Genomic DNA, 23,442 nt, shown 5'->3' on the forward strand with positions numbered 1-23,442 from the left:
AGAAAACCTCAAGACAAATAGAGCTGTATACAGATTGGATTATCAGGAGGTCGATAATCACTCTATAGAGACTAAAAAGTCTATTTCTATTGACTAGCGGAAAAATATCTTATTAAAGGGGTATTTGTATTTACGACATTTATGGCAGATCCATGGCATATGCCATAAATGTCTGATCATTGCAGGTCCCAAATCCGGAACCCGAACCTATGTCCAGGAATGGGGGTTAGCTAACCCCCGTCCCGTCTGGTGAGGATGTGAATGAAAGGAGAGGTGGCCTCGCTTTACTTCTATAGGAGTTACAGAAAAAGATGAGCACGCTTGCTTGACTGTTTAAGTAACTTCCATAGAACCGAATGTAGAGAGCCGCGGCCATCTCTCCATTCATTTTCGACTACTTGCAGCGGTAACTCTTGTTCTGGTGATAGGTGTGGGGTCCAGAATTGGGACCCGCATCTACAGTATCAGGGATTTATGGCATATTCCATGGATCTGCCATAAATGTCTAAGGTGGAAATAACCCTTCAGGATTTGGTGAGGAAAGTGAAGCAAGTTGCAATGATGAAGCAGTATATATGGCGCAGCATAGAGCACATAGAAAAGCAGGGAATAAAATTGGAACGTAAAGTACCTCAGAGGCTCAGAAAGATCGCAGGGTTGTTGCAAATCAGGAGACTGGAAAGACACCGTATGCTGAGAGAAGTAGCTGAAAGTGGAGAATGCATTATTGGAATATATTTACATATTATATATTACACTGCAGCTATAGGGCAGTAAGAGGTCTATTTGTAGGAAAATTAGCAATGAAATGGTTTAAAATGAACACCTACAAAACAGACACACTGCATAAAATAAGAGATTTATAAAACAACATACAATGGGAAATATAATGTAATCTGTACGCGTTCCTACGGTGAATAAATACCATTACTGAAATATGACAGATCCCATTATAAATCAAAAGATTCTGTTACAAACTGAATTCACTGTGAATCTTTTAAAAAATGGAAACCATGATGTCAGTGTAAACAGGCCTTCGACATCATTCATGTATCACTTCCGTGCGTACCAAGATCAAATTTATGTAAAAACTGGGGAATTTACCATTTTAAATTTGCTCCTTAAATCTGGTAACACTAATTAATACCGCCATGTTTAATAACAAAATACAGTGCGGTATTTAAAAGACAAATTCTAATTTATTCCCCCAATTCCTTTATGTGGTTGTGTGACTTGCAGCCTACAGCGGATTGCTAGGGGCTCCAGACACACTGTGACCAGCTATTTGTCAGAGGACCCTTCTAACAAAAAGAGATTGTCCATAAGGGACGATCCCCTCAAAGTAGAATTCCACTTAAAATGATTAAACAAGAACTTTAGTCATTACACAATGACTGTGGTTGAAATCTTAAAAAAAAAAAAAAGGAATGTGAAAATTCCTTATTTTTTAATTATTTTAGTCCAGTCACATGATGCATAATTTGGACTTTTTACATGTTCAATAGACCGTGCTTAGCTATGACATGACGTTATACATAACGGATACCTAGGTAGAGTACACGGGCTGGTATGGGAAATGTGTCATGAAGATAACAGCCGTGAACTGCTACTTTCTAGAAACCATACTGGAACAGCAAGATCAGTGTGCACGAATCCTTTACAATGTACATATACTTTGGGATAGCCGATTTTTCATTTCTGAATGCAGTTTACATTTATGTGCATGATGAAACACTAAAGATACTGTAACCAGGAAAAATTATTAGTTATCTTCCAGGGAGAATGCCTATCCCAAATGTATGATTAATCTAATTTTTATAAGCAGTTGCTAAGACTGCTGGATATAAACTAGTGCTGCAGTAAGGAACATTTTGCAAAGAGCTCAGCATACATTGTCATTTCAATTCAGACCTGGGACTGTACTATTCTTTTTCAAAAATGACTTCTTAAAGGGACGGTGTCGAGATTTTTTATTTATTAATATTATTATTATATTGCTTTTAATATAATATTAACACAAATTGTATCTAATTGTGTTCTCATTTTTTACTTTTTAATGTATTTTTACTTTTACTTCTCTATGGGGGCTGCCATTTTTTTTCATCTCTGTATGTGTGTAGATTAACGACACATACAGAGATGGAATACGGCACATACATCCCCACAGAGAATGCGAACGGGAGCCGTTCCATTCTCAGAAGCGTACTCTGTCTGTGTGGGAATGGCGCATGCGCCTCTCCCACACAAACCAAAACGAAGCTCGTTCGTAGAGCAAAATCCGGCGCCATTTTCATGTGGACCGGAAGTCGCGGCCAGACAGTAAGATGACGACTTCCGGCCATATGTTCAACGAAGCGAAGGCGCAAGGAATAGGAGCGTAGACCAGCGTAGGCGCCGGCGGCAGGAGCAGGTAATTTATGTTCGTGTATGTGATGTGTGTATTATGTTCATGTATGTTCGTGTTATACTGTCTGCTGAGCACTGTATCTAATCCTCCTACACTGTGCAGTTGCTCAGAAAATGGCGGTGCACAGTGTAGGAGGTTTGAAGACATTCAAACCCTTCCTTCTCCTGGCACTAGCCAGAAGAAGGGAGGGGGGATTGTGTGAGGACACTAGAGGAGAGAGTGCCCACCCCAAATTTGCAGCATAAATCAATGAGGTTGCTTTACCACAGTGACCATGCTGCAACTTTGGGAACTGATCCCTCTAGTGGGCAGCACATGGAAATTTTATAAATTAGAATCTAATTTATAATATTTCCTGACTTGTGAAAAAAATTAAAACAATGTGTAATCACTTAAATACGAATTGTTTAACTGAAAAAAAAATTCTAGCGACACATTCCCTATAAGGCTTCGTTCACATCTGTGTTGGAGGCTCCGTTATGGGCCTCTGTCGCAGATCCGGCAGAGATTACAGGAGAGAATAGCACAACATGCTGCGTCTCTGCAAAAACTGCGGACACCCAGACGGAAAGCCAACGGTACCCTTTAAAGTCAATGGGTTTCGTTGGCGGAGGGTTGTATTGTTATGCTCCTCTGACAGAGAACAACGGAACACACCGACGCAGGTGTAAACTAAGCCTAAGTACAATACTAATAAAAGGTGCGCTGGCTTAAATGGGTTTTTGGCCACTTAGTAAAAACTTGCTGATGCATTGTTTTCTAAAATTCTAAGATCAGCCTATTTTAGATAGTGACATCTGCTGACATCTAGTGACAACCACATTTGAGAGCCAAAATATGGAACATAAAAGCATCTGTATTATGACTGTATAAAATGGACCTAAAGTACATACAGTTGCAAGAAAACATAAATGAATCCTTGGGAATTACCAGGATTTCTGCATTGATTACTAATAAAATGCGGTCTGATTGTTGTCTACAGTAAGCCACTATTATAGAAATTCACAATCTAACTAAAATAATAACACACAAACAGGTGTACCATTCATGTCTTTTACTGAGCACATTGAGTAACATCCACAGTGGGGGGAGAAAAGTGTCAGCAACCCTCTATAAGCTAATTGGCAAATTGTTTTTCAATTAAATTGGAAGTTTAGACATTGGAAGTGTGGGTTTCACGGGTGCTTTGTCCGTTAAATAAAGGCACACACAGCCTGGTTGATGACAAATCGGCTTATCTCAAGAAAAGATTGGCTAGTGTGAGCCATGCCTCAAGGCAAACAACTTTCAGAAGTCCTTAGATGATGTGTTATATAGACACATGAAGCTGGAAAAGCATCGCTAAAGACCTGGGTATACAGCAATTGTAGACAAATTGTCTACAAATTGAGAAAATTCAGGACTGTTGGTGCTCTCCTTAGGAGTGGGTGTCCTGTTAAGATCATTCCATGAGCACAACAATGGTCAATCCTGAATTAGGCGAAAAAGAACCCAAGGTGCCCCCCACTATATTGCACCACCATGGCTAGCTTTCACATACTGTACATTATATTGCATGAGAGAAGACAAAGAAGAAAAGAGGAAGAAGGGAAAACATCAAAAAGGAGGAAGGAAAAATGTTCAAGGAAGAGAAAGAAGGAGAAAGAATGAGGAGGTTGAGGAGGAGAAAAAAAAAAGTGGAAACTTTTAAGCAGCTTATCCATGAGGAGTTCGATCTATGCAGATTTTTCAATTTTTTTTCTTTAGAGGGGCTTTTTTGGGTTCCATAAATGTAATCTTATATTTTGTAAAATTAAAAGTTATACCATTTTCCAATATACTTTTTGTATTTATTCCTCAAATTTTTCAAGATCTGTGCTTGTTGTTATTCAGTAGGAGCATTCATTGTTTATTTCCAGTGGATAAAATTCCGTCCATGGTCATGAGATGGACACACAGGTGCACGGCTCATTACAGTTACAGTATGTGGATGAGAGCTCTGTCTTTTAATGATCCCAACACCTGTGTGTCCATCACATGACCATGGACAGAATTTTATCCACTGGAAATAAACAATGAATGTTCTTACTGAATAACAACAAGCAGAGATCTTGAAAACCATGAGGAATTCATACAGACAGTATATTGGAAAATTGTCTAATATTTAATTATACACAAAATAAGAAATTTCCTGAAAGTGGACAACCCCTTTAATTTTTTAGGAGCCAAAGCTATTATAGTGCCCTTTCTGAGGGCAGCGTAAAGTACTGACAGAGACCCTCAATACAGCTCTATGTAACTTACTTTGAAACACTTAAAATCCTGGCTTTCTAGTCGCAGCGCATGAATGTAGCGCTGAGTAGTCCTCGACATTCATGAGCTACCCACCCGTCATTGTTTGGCAGCTTTCTCCCTATGCACAGTATATGAGTATGTGGAGAAAGCTGTCAATCAGCAGAAGTAGACGGGGCTAGTCGCAGCTCATGAATGCGTGCTGCCGGAGAAAACCGTGATTTTATTAAAACCACAAAGTATTTAAAGTAAGTGACCACGCTGGAATCAGGTTCTCGGTCACTACTTCATGTTGCCATCAGATAGGGAGCATCCCGTTGAAGTGACATTTGTCACTTTTAAGTCAGGTTCAGACAGTTTTATTACCCGAACTCCAGTGGTTCTACTAAACCAGACAGATCAACATATGGGTCTAGAATGGGTCTATTCATGCAAAAATAGCTAGTTACAATACGTAAAAATTAGACACCTCTGTGCATTTATATATTGACATTTCTGATTATCACTTGGAATATTCTAGATCCTGTTTACTGGGACATGGGAGAACATTTCCAAACAATGTGAAGAAAAAATAGATAAGATTCTGATAGAAATTAGAGTTCAAAGAGAAATTACATTCGGTGGCCATTTCTCACCACCCTGAAGAGAGATCAGTTTTGGCCTATCCTCCAGCCGCTACTATGGGTTACATAGCTACAGACCCATAGGCACTGGAATATAAGCCAATAATGGAAGGAGGAACTGGCCTTGGGGGAGATAGGAGGACGGTGGTATGAACCTGCATCATATAATATAATACCCTGTGATATGTGAATGTTTTTGACAGACTTCTAGAAGTTGCACCCCATGTAAAATGAAATGAATGCAGATAATACAGTATGTTCCTGAACATAATTCAGATTTCTATTATCACAGCAGTGGTGACAGTGATGAGTCTCAATTTGGCTCAAATTGCCAACGAACATTCCACTTCTGAAAACCAACATAGACATATTACTCCTGAAAATGTGAACTACCGTCAGCCCACATTTGCTAAATTTTAGCTGAGATGCTATGATTTTTTTGTAAACCCATTGTACAATAAAATCATTAACATTGCCATCATTGACCGAGTTGTTTCAGTGCAAAAACTGTGAAACCTATTAAGAACTTTATCTTTAAAGCTCATAAATGGTCCTGTTCCCTTAAGGCGGTTTTACACTGGGCGATTATCGGGCAGACGATCGTTCATAGAACGCTCATTGCCGATAATTGCCCTGTGTAAACAGGGCAGCGATCAGCAGACGAATGAGCAAACGCTCGATCATCTGCTGGTCGTATCGTTTTAAAAAAGTAATAGATTGTTGTTGCCGGCAGCTCATCTTCCTGTGTAAACAGGGAGACGCGCTGCCAACATGATAATAATGTATTAGGACGAGCGATCGGAGTAACAGAGTATCCATAGCTCCGTGTGACAGGCGCAAACGAGCGCCGATCAATGAGGTCTCGTTGATCGGCGCTCGCTATACTGGCCGATTATCGGCCAGTGTAAAAGTAGGAACGATACTCGATTCCCCCCCCCCCAGTCACCTGATTGGCTCCTGTGCACTGGTCCTCCTATTGACGCTCTATAATGTTTTATAAGCCTCAGACTTGCGGTTTCCATCGCAATTGCCCCATTATACCCCTGAGGACGCCATCTTGGTCAAATATGTCAGGGGGGATTTGTTGAATGTTTTTAACATACCATCAGCTCAGAATCAATTCTGGGATAGCAGTCTGCAGACGCTTCCCTCTAGTATAGACAGCATATTAATTATATACATTATATATATATATATATATATATATATATATACTTATATATGTGATAAAGTTTCTGGGCTCATGGGTTGCTTTTAGAATATAGGCTACGTGCCTTTAATAAAGGTTATTTTCATTATTAGGAATTATGTGAATAGAACAATTCAATACCTTCTGTTAGTAGTGTGGAATATAGGGTTAGTTGCCTTATAGTATAATTGTGTTTAGTCATAAAATTTACCTGCCACCTACTAGGGCAATTATTTTTATTTATTTATTGTATTACATGTTCCCTTAGTCTGCATGGTTTATCACGTATTTAAAGAGGCTCTGTCACCACATTATAAGTGCCCTATCTCCTATATAAGGAGATCGGCGCTATAATGTAGGTGACAGCAGTGCTTTTTATTTTAAAAAAACAATCTATTTTCACCACTTTATTAGCGATTTTAGCTTTATGCTAATGAGTTTCTCAATGGACAACTGGGCGTGTTTTACTATTGGCCAAGTGAGCGTTGTACAGAGGAGTGTATGACGCTGACCAATCAGCGTCATACACTTCTCTCCATTCATTTCTTTAGCCCATATGGATCCTGTTAGATCAGTATGTGCGGTCTTATACCAACACATTAACGCTACTGAAGTGTTTAGACAGCGAATAGACATTCCACAGGATGTCTATTCACAATCTCTGCACTTCGTTACTGTTTCTGTGGTACTTACAGCAGAGCAAGCGTAATCCCGCGAGATTACGCTGTAAATGACAGGTTACAACGAGATTACGCTTGCTCTGCTGTAACTACCACAGAAACATTAACGAAGTGTAGGGATTGTGAATAGACATCCCGTGGAATGTCTATTCGCTGTCTAAACACTTCAGTAGCGTTAATGTGTTCGTATAAGACAGAACATAGTGATCTAAAAGGATCCCTATGCGCTGAAGAAATGAATGGAGAGAAGTGTATGACGCTGATTGGTCAGCGTCATACACTCCTCTGTACAACGCCCACTTGGTCAATAGTAAAAACACGCCCAGTTGTCCATTGAGCAACTCATTAGCATAAAGCTAAAATCGCTAATAAAGTGGTGAAAATAGATCGTTCTTTAAATATAAAACACTGCTGTCACCTACATTACAGCGCCGATCTCCTTATGCAGGAGATAGGGCACTTACAATGTGGTGACAGAGCCTCTTTAAGCAGAAGTTTGTGCTCTAGAGCTGCTCTTCCTACTATAGGATGGTACAGGAAGTTGCAGCCATAGTGAGACTTTATTACAGCTCTGCACAAATAGACTCACATTCAATTCTGTTCTCTTCTCCCCTTGTGAGACAAATGTGGGCTGATGGTAAGTTCACATTTTCAGCAGTTGTCATAGAAATGTTGATTTTTAGAGAAAGAATGCTCGTTGGCAATTGCAAGTCAAATTGAGACTCATCACTGTCACTGCTGCTGAGATGATTGAAATCTGAATTGTCATGTTCAGGAACATACTGTATTATCTGCATTCATTAAATTTTACATGGGGTGCAACTGCTAGCAGTCTGTCAAAAACTTCCGTCCTCAACTTGAGAAACGGGCACCTTTACCGCAGGAAGGCTCTTCGAAAATCCGTCCCTGCTGAAGTCAATGGTCACTTCAGTAAGGAAGTAGCTAGCTTCTCCTCTTACTTGGGTTTCTAATAGTAACCAATATAGCTGACGGCTTGGGAAATGACTGCATGAAAAGAAAGGTACAATAGGGGATTTCTTGCAAAAAAAATGAGCACTTCTATTGTACATCCTGAGACACACACTGAACATATTTTGCTCATATACCTGTAAATAGGCTTTTTCTACGGCTTCTTATCAGCCCTCCACAGACTATAGGCTGTTTTACAAATATCTGTCCCATTCATAGGATAAGATCAGAGGTAACCAGCAGCTACTGCTAAAGCGAACAGTACCGATAAACCAATTGTTAATAAATCAATGTCCTTACATATAAGTGTAGGTCCTTCATAGGTGGCTGTGCAATTCAGAATTCTTTTACTATGGGAAAAACAGTATTGAACTTCTGCAAACATTTTGATCTCACATGAGACTACAAAGATATCAAGCGTCAAAACCCCCCCACAAAAAAAACAGGTATTCAAAATACTGGTGATTCTAGAATATCGGAATGAAATAATCATGTTCTATATCTCATGGGATACAGTCAGTGAATGTGCCCCTATGAGATGTATATACAGCATGTTTGAAAATGTTAGTGTCAGAGAATAGTTATGGATACATGTAACATAGGAACAAGGGTGGAATATTAACACGGAAAGGCACCATGACACGATAACTTGTTTTATGTAGGGGTTCTTTAAACATAGTGAAACTTTGTTTCAGTAGTCATTATATTCTTCATTCATACATTCAGAAAATAGAACAAAACACACACACATATATATATACACACAAAAAAAAGTCACCCCAAAAATTATGCTATAATCCATTGAACACATAAAACATAATGGATTTGTGATTTAGGGATAAAACATATAGTAAAAAGTGAAAGATACACCCATGGTGCCACTTTTTCAGACACAAAATGCGTCGGGAAAGTGGGCTGGGCTTCAGGGTGGCACTCCATTACACTCATTTGTCAAGTTTTTGGCATTGTGATTTTAGCCCATGCTATAAATATAAAACGGAGCAAAAACGAATATTAATATTTTTGTAAATGGATGCTCCCCTATATAATAACACAGATTACAATATTTTGCTCCTATGCCCAAAATACAATAATGCATAATAAATGCAGCCGGTCCAAGACAGTAAAACACCTTTGAACTTTTGCTTATGTGTCGAATTGGCAACTACTACAATAAATCTTGCAGAAATAAATCTTGCAGAACTTGTCTTTGCCTGTTTTAAAAATATCAACCAACTGGCAAGTTTGTGCCAAGAGGACGCGCTGCCAATTACAGTCCAATTTATAAAATATGGATAGTATTTTCTTATAATTTTCTTCCTTTTATCCTTTATCAAATTCTTTTATATGCTTATAAAATATTACAACTTGGAAAACTTCCTTAAAGGAAACATTCAGCTGAGGACTTGTGTACACAGATAGCTGGCAAAGGAGGAATATTGCAGAATACGAACACAAAGTCGTGGAGAACATCTAATAATATATCTTCCGCTTTGCTTCACAGCATTTACAAATGATTATGCAAGGCTATTGTAAATCAACACTATGTAGTCAGCAACCTCCGGCAAATAAGAAAATGTTGATTTAGTCAATTTCTACACAGGGTATATGAGACTCGATATTTCTGATGACTTATTAAAGTTAAATAGGGCTGACGATACTGCATATGGTTGAAAACAATCGCAATGCCCAATGCTAGCAGGTGAGATAATTTGCAGCAAGCAAAGTCACGCGGATTCGCATAATCTCAGACTGATTCTGTTAGGCCACATGCACACGACCGTAAAAAGGCCCGTAATTACGGGCCCATAGACTTCTATTGGCAACGGGTACCTTCCCGTTTGCTTACGGGAGGGTGCCCGTGCCGTTGAAAAAGATAGAACATGTCCTATTTCAGGCCGTAATAACGGCACGGGCAGCCCATAGAAGTCTATGGAGCTCCCGTAATGACGGGTGGCTACGTGTGTGCACCCGTCATTATGGCAGCGTTGCTAGGCGACGTCGGTAAATAGTCACTGTCCAGGGTGCTGAAAGAGTTAACTGATCGGCTGTAACTCTTTCAGCTCCCTGGACAGTGAATTCCGATTAGAATATAGAGCAACCTGTAAAAAAAAAAAAAAGTCGTTCATACTTACCGAGATCTTCCTGCTTCCTCCAGTCCGGTCTCCCGGCCGTTGCCTTGGTGACGCGTCCCTGTCGACATCCGGCCCGACATCCCTGGATGACGTTTCAGCCCATGTGACCGCTGCAGCCAATCACAGGCTGCAGGCTGGATGTGAAGAGAGGGACGCGTCACCAAGACAACGGCCGGGTAAGTATGAATTTCTTTAACTTCTTTTATTACAGAAAGGGCTGTCCCTTCTCTCTATCCTGCACTGATAGAGAGAAGGGCTGCCGATTAGTGCAGTGCTATTTTGCAGCCAAAAACGTGCCCGTAAATACGGGTGGAATATGGGTGGAATACGGGTGAAACCGGACCCATATTTACGGGCACGGGTCCGTAAATACTGGTGCAAAACGGGTCGAATACGTGTGACACCGGACCCGTATTTACGCCAGTATTTCCGGGTGGGAAAAAATACGGTCGTGTGCATGAGGCCTAAGTGTGTATTTTCTGTGCAGATTTTTCTGCGGCAAATCCGCAGCGTAATACAATACCAGCAAAGTAAATACGATTTTAAGTAATCTCAAACCTAATAACCTAAAACGCATATGAAAAACAATAGAGTGCAGATTTCACCTGCGGTTTTGATGCAGATTTTCACCATAAAATTCCGCAACATGTGCATGTAGCCTTTATTTACATTTATGACGGGCCAATGATTGGGTAAACGAGCGTCTGCACGAATACTCGTTCCTGATCATTGGCTTGTGTAAATAGGGCAGCAAATAGCCGACAAACGAGCAAACAATCGATTGCCGGCGGATCATATCTTTAGAGCTGGAGAAGTGACATTGCGGTTCAAATGTGGTTTATTGGTGTGAACCGCAGAAATACTGCACTATTGCAGCGATTTTACAAAAATTGTGAAAGAATTACACGGTTTTGGCGTGATTTGTGGCAAAAAACATTTGAATCGCGACGTGAATTTTCGGCCTTATGCAGACCTAAAAATCTTTGTTGTCGGCAGCACATCTCCCAGTGTAAACATGGGATTTGGTGCCGACAATATGTAAACTGTATAAGGACCGAACGATTGTTACATCGGCCCATGTAAGGGACCTTAAAAAAATTAAAAAAATTAAAAAAACAGCCATCGATCTGTTATCAGCAATTGTTGCTCGTTATGGGACAAAATCTGTCCGTGTAAGACATCCTTTTATATATGAATATGATTGAATATAGGGAGGAGGGAGCAAAGGTCATAGCAGCACCTGGATATTGGTGTCTGAGGAGGTCCAACATTCCCTCTGGCACACAGGGACGATGGTACTATAAATGGCATGTGATTCGGATAAATTACAGATTCTACATCAGGGCCATGGAGCTCCCAGTTGCCTTAGGCCGACAGATTCACTATTCCTATGCTCTCATGACAACACATACAGTTCTACTGCTTCACCCTTGTCACAGGGACATTGTTTGAATCCAAACCACCATCCACTACTGTTAATATATAAGCCAAATCTTTTATGTACACTTTTAAAAATGCTATCAGTTAGATCTTTATCTTCCAAGTTGCAAAAATAATAATAAATTAGAAATGAACCGATACTGAAAGGCCCTATTCACACAACAGGTTTTAACAACCGTGTGATGGCCCTTCTTTAACGACTGTCACACGGTTGAATTAAAATCGGTTAATCCCAATGGGGCTCTCCACACGGCCAATTATTTGACAGCCCGTTTTACCGGGCCGTCAAAAAATAGAACATGCACTATTTTGGGCCATTCTCACGGCCCCTATACAATTCAATGGGGCCATGTAAAAAACTTCCTTCACTTGGATGAAATCCGAGTGACGGCCGTGGTTTCTGCCTCTTCCTCATTTTCTCCTCCTCCACACAGCGTGAAGTGCATGTGTGGAGGAGGAAATTTGGCCAGCATCGTAGTGAGGACATCGAGGAGAGTGTGTTAGACGTTGGTAAGGGGGCTGTGTGCCACTATCTATGGAGGGCACTATCTACAGAGGGCACCGTAGCATTATTTAACGAAAGTACTGTGGCATTTTTATAAGAGAGCACTGTGGCATTATTTAAAGACAGCACTGTGGCATTATCTAAAGGGCACTATGGAATTATATACAGAGGGCACTGTGACTATCTACAGAGGGCACTGTGGCATTATCTACAGAGGGCATTGTGGCATTATAAAAAAATCTAATGAAATTCATCCGTTCATAAAATGGACAAAACTTGTCACAATCGTCCATCAAAAACGGAAACACAGCCCAGAACAGGTGCAAAACGGCCATCAAAAACAGACCAGGGCCAGGGCTGTTTTTAACACCCGGACCCTGTCGTGCCAATAGAGCCGACATTCTGTATCCAAATATATACAACTGTGCCAGATATACAGGGATTTATTTCTAAAATCTTATCTTATTTATTTCTATCTTAATCTAAACATTAATGGGATATGGCTTTCATACAGCAATTTCTAATAGTTGGTGTCCCAGTAGTCAAACCCCCGTCAATGCCATGGTGTGGGGAGAGGCGGACGGAGAAGAATATTTATTTACTAACTTACATACATGTGTCCTTACATATATTTCTATAAACAGATGCCAGTCTGAATGGATGTAATAACAATTCTCCAGCTATCGGAACCGAGATCAGCACTCACAGACCCAATTCTTAAAAACACCTCATTGGAAACAGGTATTATATGTGCAAGTTATTTAAGCTTTACAGATGAATAAGTATAGGACCCCCTTACCTTAACTTGATACTATTGCTTGTGCTCCAATTCTGATAAAATTTCTACTGTATATCTTGTTTGAAAATGACTGTGTATAATATCAATGACAAGTTCAGTAGTATTCCGAATCAATGAGACATAGTGGAACGCAGAAATTGACTTTTTTTTTTAATGGTGAATCACTACTTTATTATTTGTTCTTAAATACATCTTGAGCAAAATTCAGATGAGACATTAGATACGTCAGTTGGATACGCATCTGAAAAGTTATCCTGTTTTGCTATGGGTGACGATCAGCTATTTACCTCAGTTCACAGCTGAATCTGTTACATTACTTCTAGTGTCTCTTCATACAGCGATTGCTTTAAAAGGCAAATCCCAGAAAACCTAATTTAAAGCAGATTTTTGGAAAGTGTAATAGCTGGTGTTTTCATTTGACATTACTAATAATGTCCCAGAACTAGTTTTCCACTTCACACTATCCAAGAACTGATCACTTGAGAATGTTGTGGCTTCCGGTCATATAATTTACATTTTTTTTGTGTTATTGTACTAATCATCCACAAAAAAAGGGAAAATACAGGCAGCACAACACTGGCATCATGTATAAAAAAGAAAAATCATTCATGGTGTGAATGATGTCTACAAAACTTGGGTAAGTACATTAAGGCAGATTTACTAACACTGGCGTTTCAAACGCCAGTCTTCGTATTAAGCCCACAAGAATAAGATGTGGCTAAGTTATTAAGGGGTGAACACCTCTTAAAAACTGTGTCACATCTTCACCCATCTGAACGCCAGTAAGGGAAATCCTCTAAAATTTCTTGTGTAAATGATAGTAAATATGTGTCAGGTTATAGGTGACCCTGCCACCCTGTGCTAAGAGCACTTTTTTTAAAGTTACGAGAGCGGCATGAATTTAGCCTAGAATATTTTATAAATTCCCTCCATTGTCCCTAGAATTCTGCTTACTGACAGGGCTACCCTTAGGGCTCATTCAGACGAGCATAAAACTCGTCCACGTGCTGTGCGTAGAAATCACTCACAGCACACGGACCCATTGATTTAAATGGGGCTTTTCACACATAAGTGTGTTTTCATGCAGCAAGAGTCCGTTGCGTGAAACTCACTGCATGTCCTGTATTGGTGCGTTTTCATGCTTAAAGTCAATGGGTGCGTGAAATCCACGTACTGCACAGCCGTGTGCTGTCTGTTATTTGCGCATCAATTCCATTGAAGTGCTTTGCGAGTGCGTGAAAATCAAATGCCACTTGCAAAGCACATTGATGCAAAACGCACGTTTTTTTAAGCAGGTAAATCTGACACGCTCGTGTGAATGTAGCCTCACATTGTCCTGCTAGACTCACTGTCTAGTTCCCAAAAGCCTCGGAACCCAGGAGGTGTTTTCAGAGCCTATTAAGTTTAAAGAGGCTCTGTCACCACATTATAAGTGGCCTATCTTCTACATAATCTGATCAGCGCTGTAATTTAGATTACAGAAGTGTTTTTTATTTAGAAAAACTATCAATTTTACGGAGTTATGACCTATTTTAGATTTATGCTAATGACTTTCTTAATAGACAACTGGGCGTGTTTTTACTTTTTGACCAAGTGGGCGTTGTAAAGAGAAGTGTATGACGCTGACCAATCAGCGTCATACACTTCTCTCCATTCATTTACACAGCACATAGTGATCTTGCTAGATCGTGATGTGCAGTCAGATACTCACACATTAACATTACTGAAGTGTCTTGACAGTGAATAGACATCACCGCCAGCCAGGATGGGATGCCTATTCACAATCCCGACACTTCGGTAACGTTTGTGTGGGGCTGAGAGCACAGCAAGCGCGATCTCGCTGTAAGCTGTCATTTACAGCGTGATCTCGCGAGATTATGCTTGCTGTTCTGTAAACCCCACTCAAATGTTACCGAAGTATCGGGATTGTGAATAGACATCACGCCCTGGCAGGAAGCGATGTCTATTAACTCTCAAGACACTTCAGTAACGTAAATGTGTGAGTATGTGACTGCACATCATGATCTAGCAAGATCACTATGTGCAGAGTAAATGAATGGAGAGAAGTGTAAGACGCTGATTGGTCAGCATTATACACTTCTCTCCACAACGCCCACTTGGTCAAAAAGTAAAAACACACCCAGTTGGGCATTAAGAAAGTAATTAGCATAAATCTAAAATAGGTCATAACTCTGTAAAAATGTATCTACATTACAGCGCTGATCACATTATGTAGGAGATAGGGCACTTATAATGTGGTGACAGAGCCTCTTTAAGTGTACCTTTCTGTTCTAAAAGAAAATCTAAATGAATCCCATAGATGTATATTATAAGTAGTTTAGCCAGAAACGGTCTTACTTTGTTTTTTGGGTCTTTTTCCATTTCTTTACATGCATTTTGAAAATGCAATTTGACCGTGGCAGCCATGAGGTGTGAGACGTGTAGTTGCACAGGAAACCTCACTCTCACTACTGAAAGGATGCGCCAGTAGCTCTGATAGAGCTTGCAACCCTGATCCCACACTTGGTGCCTGCATCTATGGAAAGACAGCCCCGCAGGGTGCAGTTACATTCCCTAGTGTATGGATAGAGCAGTTTCACTTAGGTAACTGTCTGGCGGCGTTATTTTGCCATCGTTCAGCACTGTATCATATTATTTGGGCACTATGTGAAATATATGGGGGTTCAATAGATGTTACTGTACAGAGGACCAACCAACTTAAAGCCTACATGTGAGTTTCTCCATGGTCTGATATTAATGCTGTGCTCAGTACTCTGTGCCAATTTAATGTTTGCCCATGTTTCTCCCCATCTCTTCTCACAGCATGCAGCCTTACACATACAATGACAGAGAAAACCTGCGGCAGCATACCACTCCTACCGCTTGTCTTTTATTTACTGTTTTACACTAGATGGATTTTTGGTGGACTGAGGAGGTTTCTGAAAGTCCCCGCATTCAGGGAAAGGGTGCTACAAGGCACAGGACGGTGAGGAAGATGCATCTTTCCCTTATTAAGATATATTACAAAGTTCAGTCTACTACTGATTTATGCAAAATAAAATAAAAATTACATTGAAGGCACCATTTAACCCATTGGGCGTCTTGAAGATTATATTGTTTATAGTGCATGTGTCTTATGACAGATGCACTTTAAAAATATTGTAGTAGTGAGTCAGACTAGATTACTGAAGTAAACAAATAGGTATTCTTGAGTAAAGAAATGGTATGTTAATGGCTTACTAAAAGGAATTACTGCACAATGAAAAGTGTTTACTAGAGGCAGCATAATGAAATGATCAGTCTATCGCTGATGAAGGAGACTATGAAACAATTACAGTTAATAACCTTTCTACGGAAGTTACGTATTGGTACACGACTCATGCACACGACCATAATTTTCACCCATAATTACGGAATCTGTAATTACGGATGAAATTGCGGACCCATTCATTTCTATTGGCCACGGACAGCTTTCCGTATATTTACAGATGTATGTCCGGGCCGTAAAAATGATCCGCAAATTATAGAACATGTCCTATTCTTGTCCGCAATTGCGGAACAGACTCGCCCATAGAAGTCGATGGGCTCTTCCGCAATTGCGTACGGCTACGGATGTGTATCCGTAACGGTCAGATCTGTATTTGCGGACAGTAAAAACTCTTACGGTGGTGTGCATGAGCCCTAAGAGAGATGACTTTCAAATTAGAAGATTTGACTTAAAATCACATGTTCGCTATAATACTGTTTTATATTTCAGACCAAAAGTGGAAATGACATGTTATAAGAGTCTTTCCGTATACAATTCAACGCAATATATATTCAGAACAAAATAACAGTATTGGAATCCTCTAAAATACTTAATATATTGCCAAAATATGTTTAGACCAACAGCTTTAGTTTGTCTATGGACATAGAAAAAAAAAATAAAAAAATATATATATATATATATATATATATATATATATATATATATATATATATGTCTGCGTTATATTTATCTTAAAGATAAACAAATCTTTCAATCTTACAGCTGTAACAATATAAAATAAAGTTGCATAAATGGGTTTGAGTGTGTGTATTAATGATGTATATAATCACACGTGTGTGTGTACTGTGTATATATATATATATATATATATATATTTATTCATGCCACACACAAAACTATATATGCAACTCTATTTGAAATGGTTACTAGACAGATTATTGAAGAAAAAAAAAACGAAACAGAAATTCATAGCAGATTTTGATCTTGAGACATGACTTGCCGTTAAAATCTGGTTGCCTAGCAACCTCTAAATATGTATGTCTCTGTCAGAGACATGGGCACCTCCCTGTTGCCAGGCAGAATGTTGCATTATTTTTTTCAATTGCATTGCAATTTCATCAGTCTTTTATCTACGGAATACCTTTTTTTCCCAGAGATTCTACAGCACATAAACAGTAAACAAAACAAAAAGCAATATTGTTTATACAACATTATACAAGATGAGCTTAAAGAGGACCTGTCCCTAGGTCATATAAGTTGAACTGGTTAACTGACCTGAATAGCGGTCTCCCTGATTCCAGCACTGTTTTCTTTCTTCCTGGAACCCATTCCAGAGATATGGACCACTGTTGTGTTGGCTCCCTATATGCTAATTTGCTGGTTAGAAAAGAGGGTGTGAACTACCCTCAAGCTGCCCTGTGCCGATTGATCAGCATCAGAGGCAGATAAGCTAGCTCCGCCCTGTTGGCTAACTACAGGGAATTAGCATACAGGGAGAAACAACAACAGTGGCCTATATCCCTGCAACAGTGCTGGAATCAGAGAGACAACGCTATACAGGTCAGTAAACCAGTTCAACTTATATGACCTAGTGACAGGTTTTCTTTAATATAGTCAGTGAGACATCTGTCTATCTTCAGTGCAGGAGAGTTCCAGCCTAAGGCTGTGTTCACATCAGCTTTGCCCTTCCATTGAGGGGTTCCATCGAAGGTTTTCCCTCGGGTTAACCCCTCAACGGAAAGGCAAACTGAAACCTTAGCTTCCATTTCCCTCATCATTGATCTCAATGGTGGCGGAAACGTTGCTAAAGGTTTTCGTTTGTCACCGTTGTGACAGGATTCCATTGTTTTGACAGAATAGCGCAGTCGACTGCGTTATTGATTCCGTCAAAACAATGGAACCCTGTGACAACGGTGACAAACGGAAACCTTTAGCAATGTTTCCGCCACCATTGAGATCAATGATGAGGGTAATGGAACCTAAGGTTTCAGTTTGCCTTTCCGTTGAGGGGTTAACCTGACAGAAACCTTCGATGGAACCCCTGAACGGAAGGGCAACGTTGATGTGAACAGGCCCTAATCCTTTCCTTTTGAATGGAGGAATAATTGTTCACTGGCACAGAGGTCTGAAGAACATTTAGTGCATTATCAATTGCTTCTCTTATTGCCAGAACTGGATATGCCTAATGCGGACAGTAAAAACTCTTACGGTGGTGTGCATGAGCCCCAAGAAAGATGACTTTCAAATTAGAAGATTTAACTTAAAATCACATGTTCTCCATAATACTGTTTTATATTTCAGACCAAAAATGGAAATGACATGTTATATGTATATGTCTGTGTGAAATCTATCTTAAAGATAAGATATAGTCAGAAACATATAGTCAGACTATTGTACAGTCTGACTATAAAATGGGCCATACAGATCAGCTAGGGTATCATCAGCTTTTTTATTAAGGATCTTACAGATATCTGGGTAGCGTTCATAGATATAAGTACACAGCCCACACGCAACATAGACCATGCATTATCTATAAACATTCCTCTTATATATTTAGATTCTAAGTTTAAAAAAGTCATAATCCCGAGCTACAGGTTACCATAGTCACAAGATAACGGCAAAGGAAATTTTGGCTGCCAGGTATCAGTCTGAATTCTTACAACTATACGGAAGGTGTATGTTATTTCAATAGAGAAGATGGACAGGTATCTGCCATAAAGCGCTCATGCTAGTTACCCCTTGGATTCCGGTTTACCCCTACAACACACTTGGGGGTCTTCCGGCTGTATGAACATTCCATTGTCAGTGGATTCTGTCTTAATAAGCGGAATCTTCAGATAAAAAAACCTAATATCTATAGTCCGCTTTATAAATTCCTGAGCAGATCATATCTAAAGTATATGTAAATCAGACAATTCAGACGTTCATACAACAAGATACACAAAGCATGTAAGGGCAGGCCAGAATATAAACATACTGGATGGCTGTGATGCTGCCCTATACTCAAGTCTCAAACACTGACCTCCTAGGACAGAGAAAGAAAGATCATGAAGCTGCATTCATTCCTACCGTCCGATGTGGTCTTGGAAAAGGAAATACAGGGATTCTTTGAAAAGACACTTCAAAATCCCTCCACGTCATGTTATTTGAGAACGGCTACTGTTGCCTTCTGGATAGGGCTGGGCGAGTTGGGTTTATGTTTAAACAAGATTTGTTGCAACAAAAGATACTGAACGGATTACAACATCCACCTTCTTGGCACTATTAAATAACTTCACGTCAAGCACTTGGCACCAAGCAATCTGGGTGGTTTAGTCACATTATAAAGGCTGCATGTAACACTAACACACACTAACACACACTAACACACTCTTCAGACTTTGTATTTAGATGATATCCACCCAGCAGCGGCCTCTGCATCTCATTTACTAGAATATTACACACATGGTTCTTCACAACAGCTGCCTCCTCACTGTCGCTCCGTGCAAGCGCCGTCAACTTTAACCCTGTTGACAGAAGGTTTTTGCTGCACACTGTGCCACTTCATCAGTACACTGCAGCACTGACCGCCCACATGAGCTGCCATGCTAATGATAGAATTCTTCACAGGAAATTTATACTCCCTGGAATTCCATCAAAACAGTAACAATATGATGGATTACTATTAACAGGAATGCTAAAGGTAAAATCTGCAACTTATAAAAATGTGGCTGATACAAAGTGACTGATATTCACACAGTCACATATGTACGTTTCTGCAGGTTCTCCGAACTAGACATATGTGAGGTAGAGTAGGGATAGTGATTGTAGACATTTTTATTTTTGTATTAATCCAATTGAAAAAGTTAGAATCTCCCCAGTGTGACATGGCTGCTTACAGAGAGCAGCAGATCACAGTCAACTGCAGAGCAAGTGGAGACTTGGATGGGTCCCTGGAAATCATTATAGGAGTGGGCGACTAGTCCAACCATTTACCGCCTCTAAAGCTGACTTTTCATTAGTCTTGTGACTCCTAAAAATAAACCTAGTCGCTGCTGTAGCTCTTCTAATAAATATCCAACTGATTCTCTTATCACACATTTATGGAAAATAATTTCTACGTATATGGAAAATAGGGCTCGGTATAGACTTTTTGGAAATCACAAAGTGGACCATCATCTAATTATAATATGACGTGATATTTGCTACTCTACAGGAGGACACAGACATCAATTTCTCTCGCTTATCTCTGTAGGGGTCTAATATTGTATACTACTAGAGGTACTAGCAACTACTCTCACACTATGTACATCACCCATGACTATATATTCAGAGTTTGTTATGTAATGTCGTGACTCCATCTCATACCTAATCGGGCACAAAGGAAGAATAGATAATGGAGGAGACTTCTGAAAATGGGAAGCTGCTCGCAGTGCTGAAGACCGGCTAATGGCTAACCTCAGTTGGTCACATGGATTACAATTATTCCCCAAACCCAAAACAAAAAAATGGCATGTCTACACTAATGTTCAGAATCTATTTTGCATGGTCAGTACCAGAAAGTCACAAGAGTAAGGACATTGATGTGTCAGTTTCTGCAGTGAAGGGGTAATGGCGCTCCAGTGTGCGCCGCTGCCCGTTTGTTCTGCTGACTGTGGAGGTCTCAGGAGAAGGCGGCCTCCTAAAGATAGCCAATCAATGTCAAATCCCAGGAGACCATTTTCACTTGTAGTTGCACCTATCTAAACCCACCAATCCTGACAAACTGTATTAAAGGCTGTCACAGGAGCTAAAAAAAAATCCAGTACGTTTATGTACGCTGCAAAAACAATAACGCACAGACCATTTATACCGTCAAATGACAAACTCCGCTCTGCCGCATTTATACATTTAACTAAACAGATGAAATACCGGCTATTTTGCAGAAGTCGATTTCCATACGAATACATTTCCAAAGGAGTTGTATAGGACTGCAAATTACATGACAATATGATGAGACTATTTTTCTAGATGCAGCTACCGTACATGGGATTTTTCGGCAATTTGCGTAACCAGTTTTTTTAAAGCGATTTTGATCATCAATGAAACAATCTATTAAAAGAGATTTATAGCAGGGAAAAAAGTATGTTTATCTATCATTGGGGAGAAAACCGCAAATACAAACTCATGCAATGTATATATAAATGCCTCTAAAGTGTATGTGTATGTCTCCTTGCATAAACCTGTCTGCAAATGATGTGTTTCACTGTGCCCAATAAAATCAATAGGTGTCCATTGATTTTAATGGAAGTCATCACAGTGCTACAAAACAGAGCACCATGCTTGGTTTGGCTCGGTCGGATAGAGGGTGGTCTTGATCGGAGGACTCCGCTCCATTACCTTAAGATGTCCTAATAGGGCATTTTAAAAAGGTCTCGTAAAAAATATATATTCAAAAGCATCAAAATTAATTCTAATACAAAAATAAAATTATGAGTAGTTCCATTAAATATATCTCACCTTTACTTTCTCGAGTCAAATATATAATGTTTCACTAATGCGGCCTCCAGCAGTTACACCATATTAACAGGTATTAAATGCTGACACCTTTCCCATAAATACCACAGTAGTAGGTTTTATTTCTAACTCAAAGCATGATTACATTAAAAAGTGATGACTTCAAATAAATCTGATCTGCTGTCTACTTGTGGGTCATTAAATAGTTCGATATAATACACCTTTTGCCCTTGGAGACCTTGAATAATTGCCATTTATTAATGTTGAGAATTAGAACTAAATTCCAGTAGAGATGACAGAAAAGCTCATTGCTCATATAACCGCTCCACTCACAGGGCAACGACATCCCCTAGCATTGGCTGCATCCGGCGTTGCCTAAGAAGCTCTTTAACCGTAACATCTATGCTTCATGTATTCAACCATGCCACTTATGTTACCCTTTACCGTACATTTTATATATTTTTCCAGTATATCATAGACAGGTCTTCGCTCCTCTTAAAGGAGTCTTCCCACAATATTAAGTGATGGTATAACACTATCTGATTGGGGTCTGATTACTGGGTCTCCCTTCGACTTTACCTCTGCACATTACTTCTTCTGACCAGTTGACATGCGGAGTTCTTGCCCAGCTCTGGGATGGGAGTAGAACAGACTAGAGTATTTCTTAATTCCTGCACGCCTAATGCACACGGCTGTTATACAGATCAATGTTGTACACAACAGTGATACTGTGCCCAAAGCCTACTTTTGGCCCATACTGTACTTTTATGTGCTTCTGATTTTAAAATGGAGGCACAAAGAAAAAATCATGGCATGTTCCATTGCATACCGTATTATGGAGGTATTCTCCTCTAGAAGCAATTAATCTAGGAGAGACTACTGTGTTGTATGTAGACACTATATGGCGACCCACGGAGTGCGGTAATAAGGAACTGTAGGGACCTGTATGCTTGAGTTTAGTGTTCTCTCTAGTACAGTTTTTTCCATGCAGGCTAGTAATAAGGATAATCCTGTTTTAGAAAGAGAAAATAATGAAGTTCAGTAGCTACCCAAGTTGATTATTACATTGAGCCTGATTTCTGGCATTTGGTTCTAAGTATTTCATTTCATTCTTTACGGTAATTCTTTTTTCCAGTAATCAATTTCTACTAGTGACTCCAGCCCAGTGATATTTCACAAAACCACATCCAGTAACAGCATTTCCAGGGTCGATACACATGATGATTACACGTCTTATGGAAGTCTATAGTTATATATTCCTTTACATAACCCTCTGTGTCTCCACAAGGCTCACAAACTCACACACTGACCATTAGGTTATGGCATAAGCTGGCATCGTAATAGCATACACAAACTCTACGTAGTTGTTGACCTAGATTTTAATGCATGGTGCCAGTACTGCAAGTCATCAGTGCGAACATGCTAAGTATCTTAGGATTCTGAAATGATATAGCTTTTTATATTACTAAATATCTAGGCCTCATTTACACAGCAGAATTTTCACGTGGAAAATCTGTGTGAAATCTGCTTGTATTTCACGTCTGATTGTAGAAAATTCACATTACAGAAAAAGAGTAGTGTTACTGCCGGACATGATTTCCGTGTAGCCACGAGCAGATTACCCTCTTTGAATGGGACTAATCCACGTGCGGATACACAATAGATGAATCTGCAAATTTGT

General features: G+C 39.7%; 1 protein-coding gene across 3 annotated transcripts in view; it reads right to left on the bottom strand.

Moving 5' to 3' along the window:
- Positions 1-23,442, bottom strand: part of SHROOM2 (shroom family member 2) — a 180,927-nt gene that overhangs the window by 14,638 nt on the left and 142,847 nt on the right. For 2 of the 3 annotated variants that reach the window (XM_075853972.1, XM_075853974.1), the window contains one exon: positions 632-706. The exons of the other annotated variant lie outside the window; for it this stretch is intronic. In XM_075853972.1, coding sequence (XP_075710087.1) covers positions 632-706 — 75 coding nt within the window. The remainder of the gene's footprint in view (positions 1-631; positions 707-23,442) is intronic. 3 annotated transcript variants of the gene reach the window in all.

The sequence above is a fragment of the Rhinoderma darwinii genome, chromosome 2 (genome assembly GCF_050947455.1).
Source record: "Rhinoderma darwinii isolate aRhiDar2 chromosome 2, aRhiDar2.hap1, whole genome shotgun sequence".
NCBI lineage: Eukaryota > Metazoa > Chordata > Amphibia > Anura > Rhinodermatidae > Rhinoderma > Rhinoderma darwinii.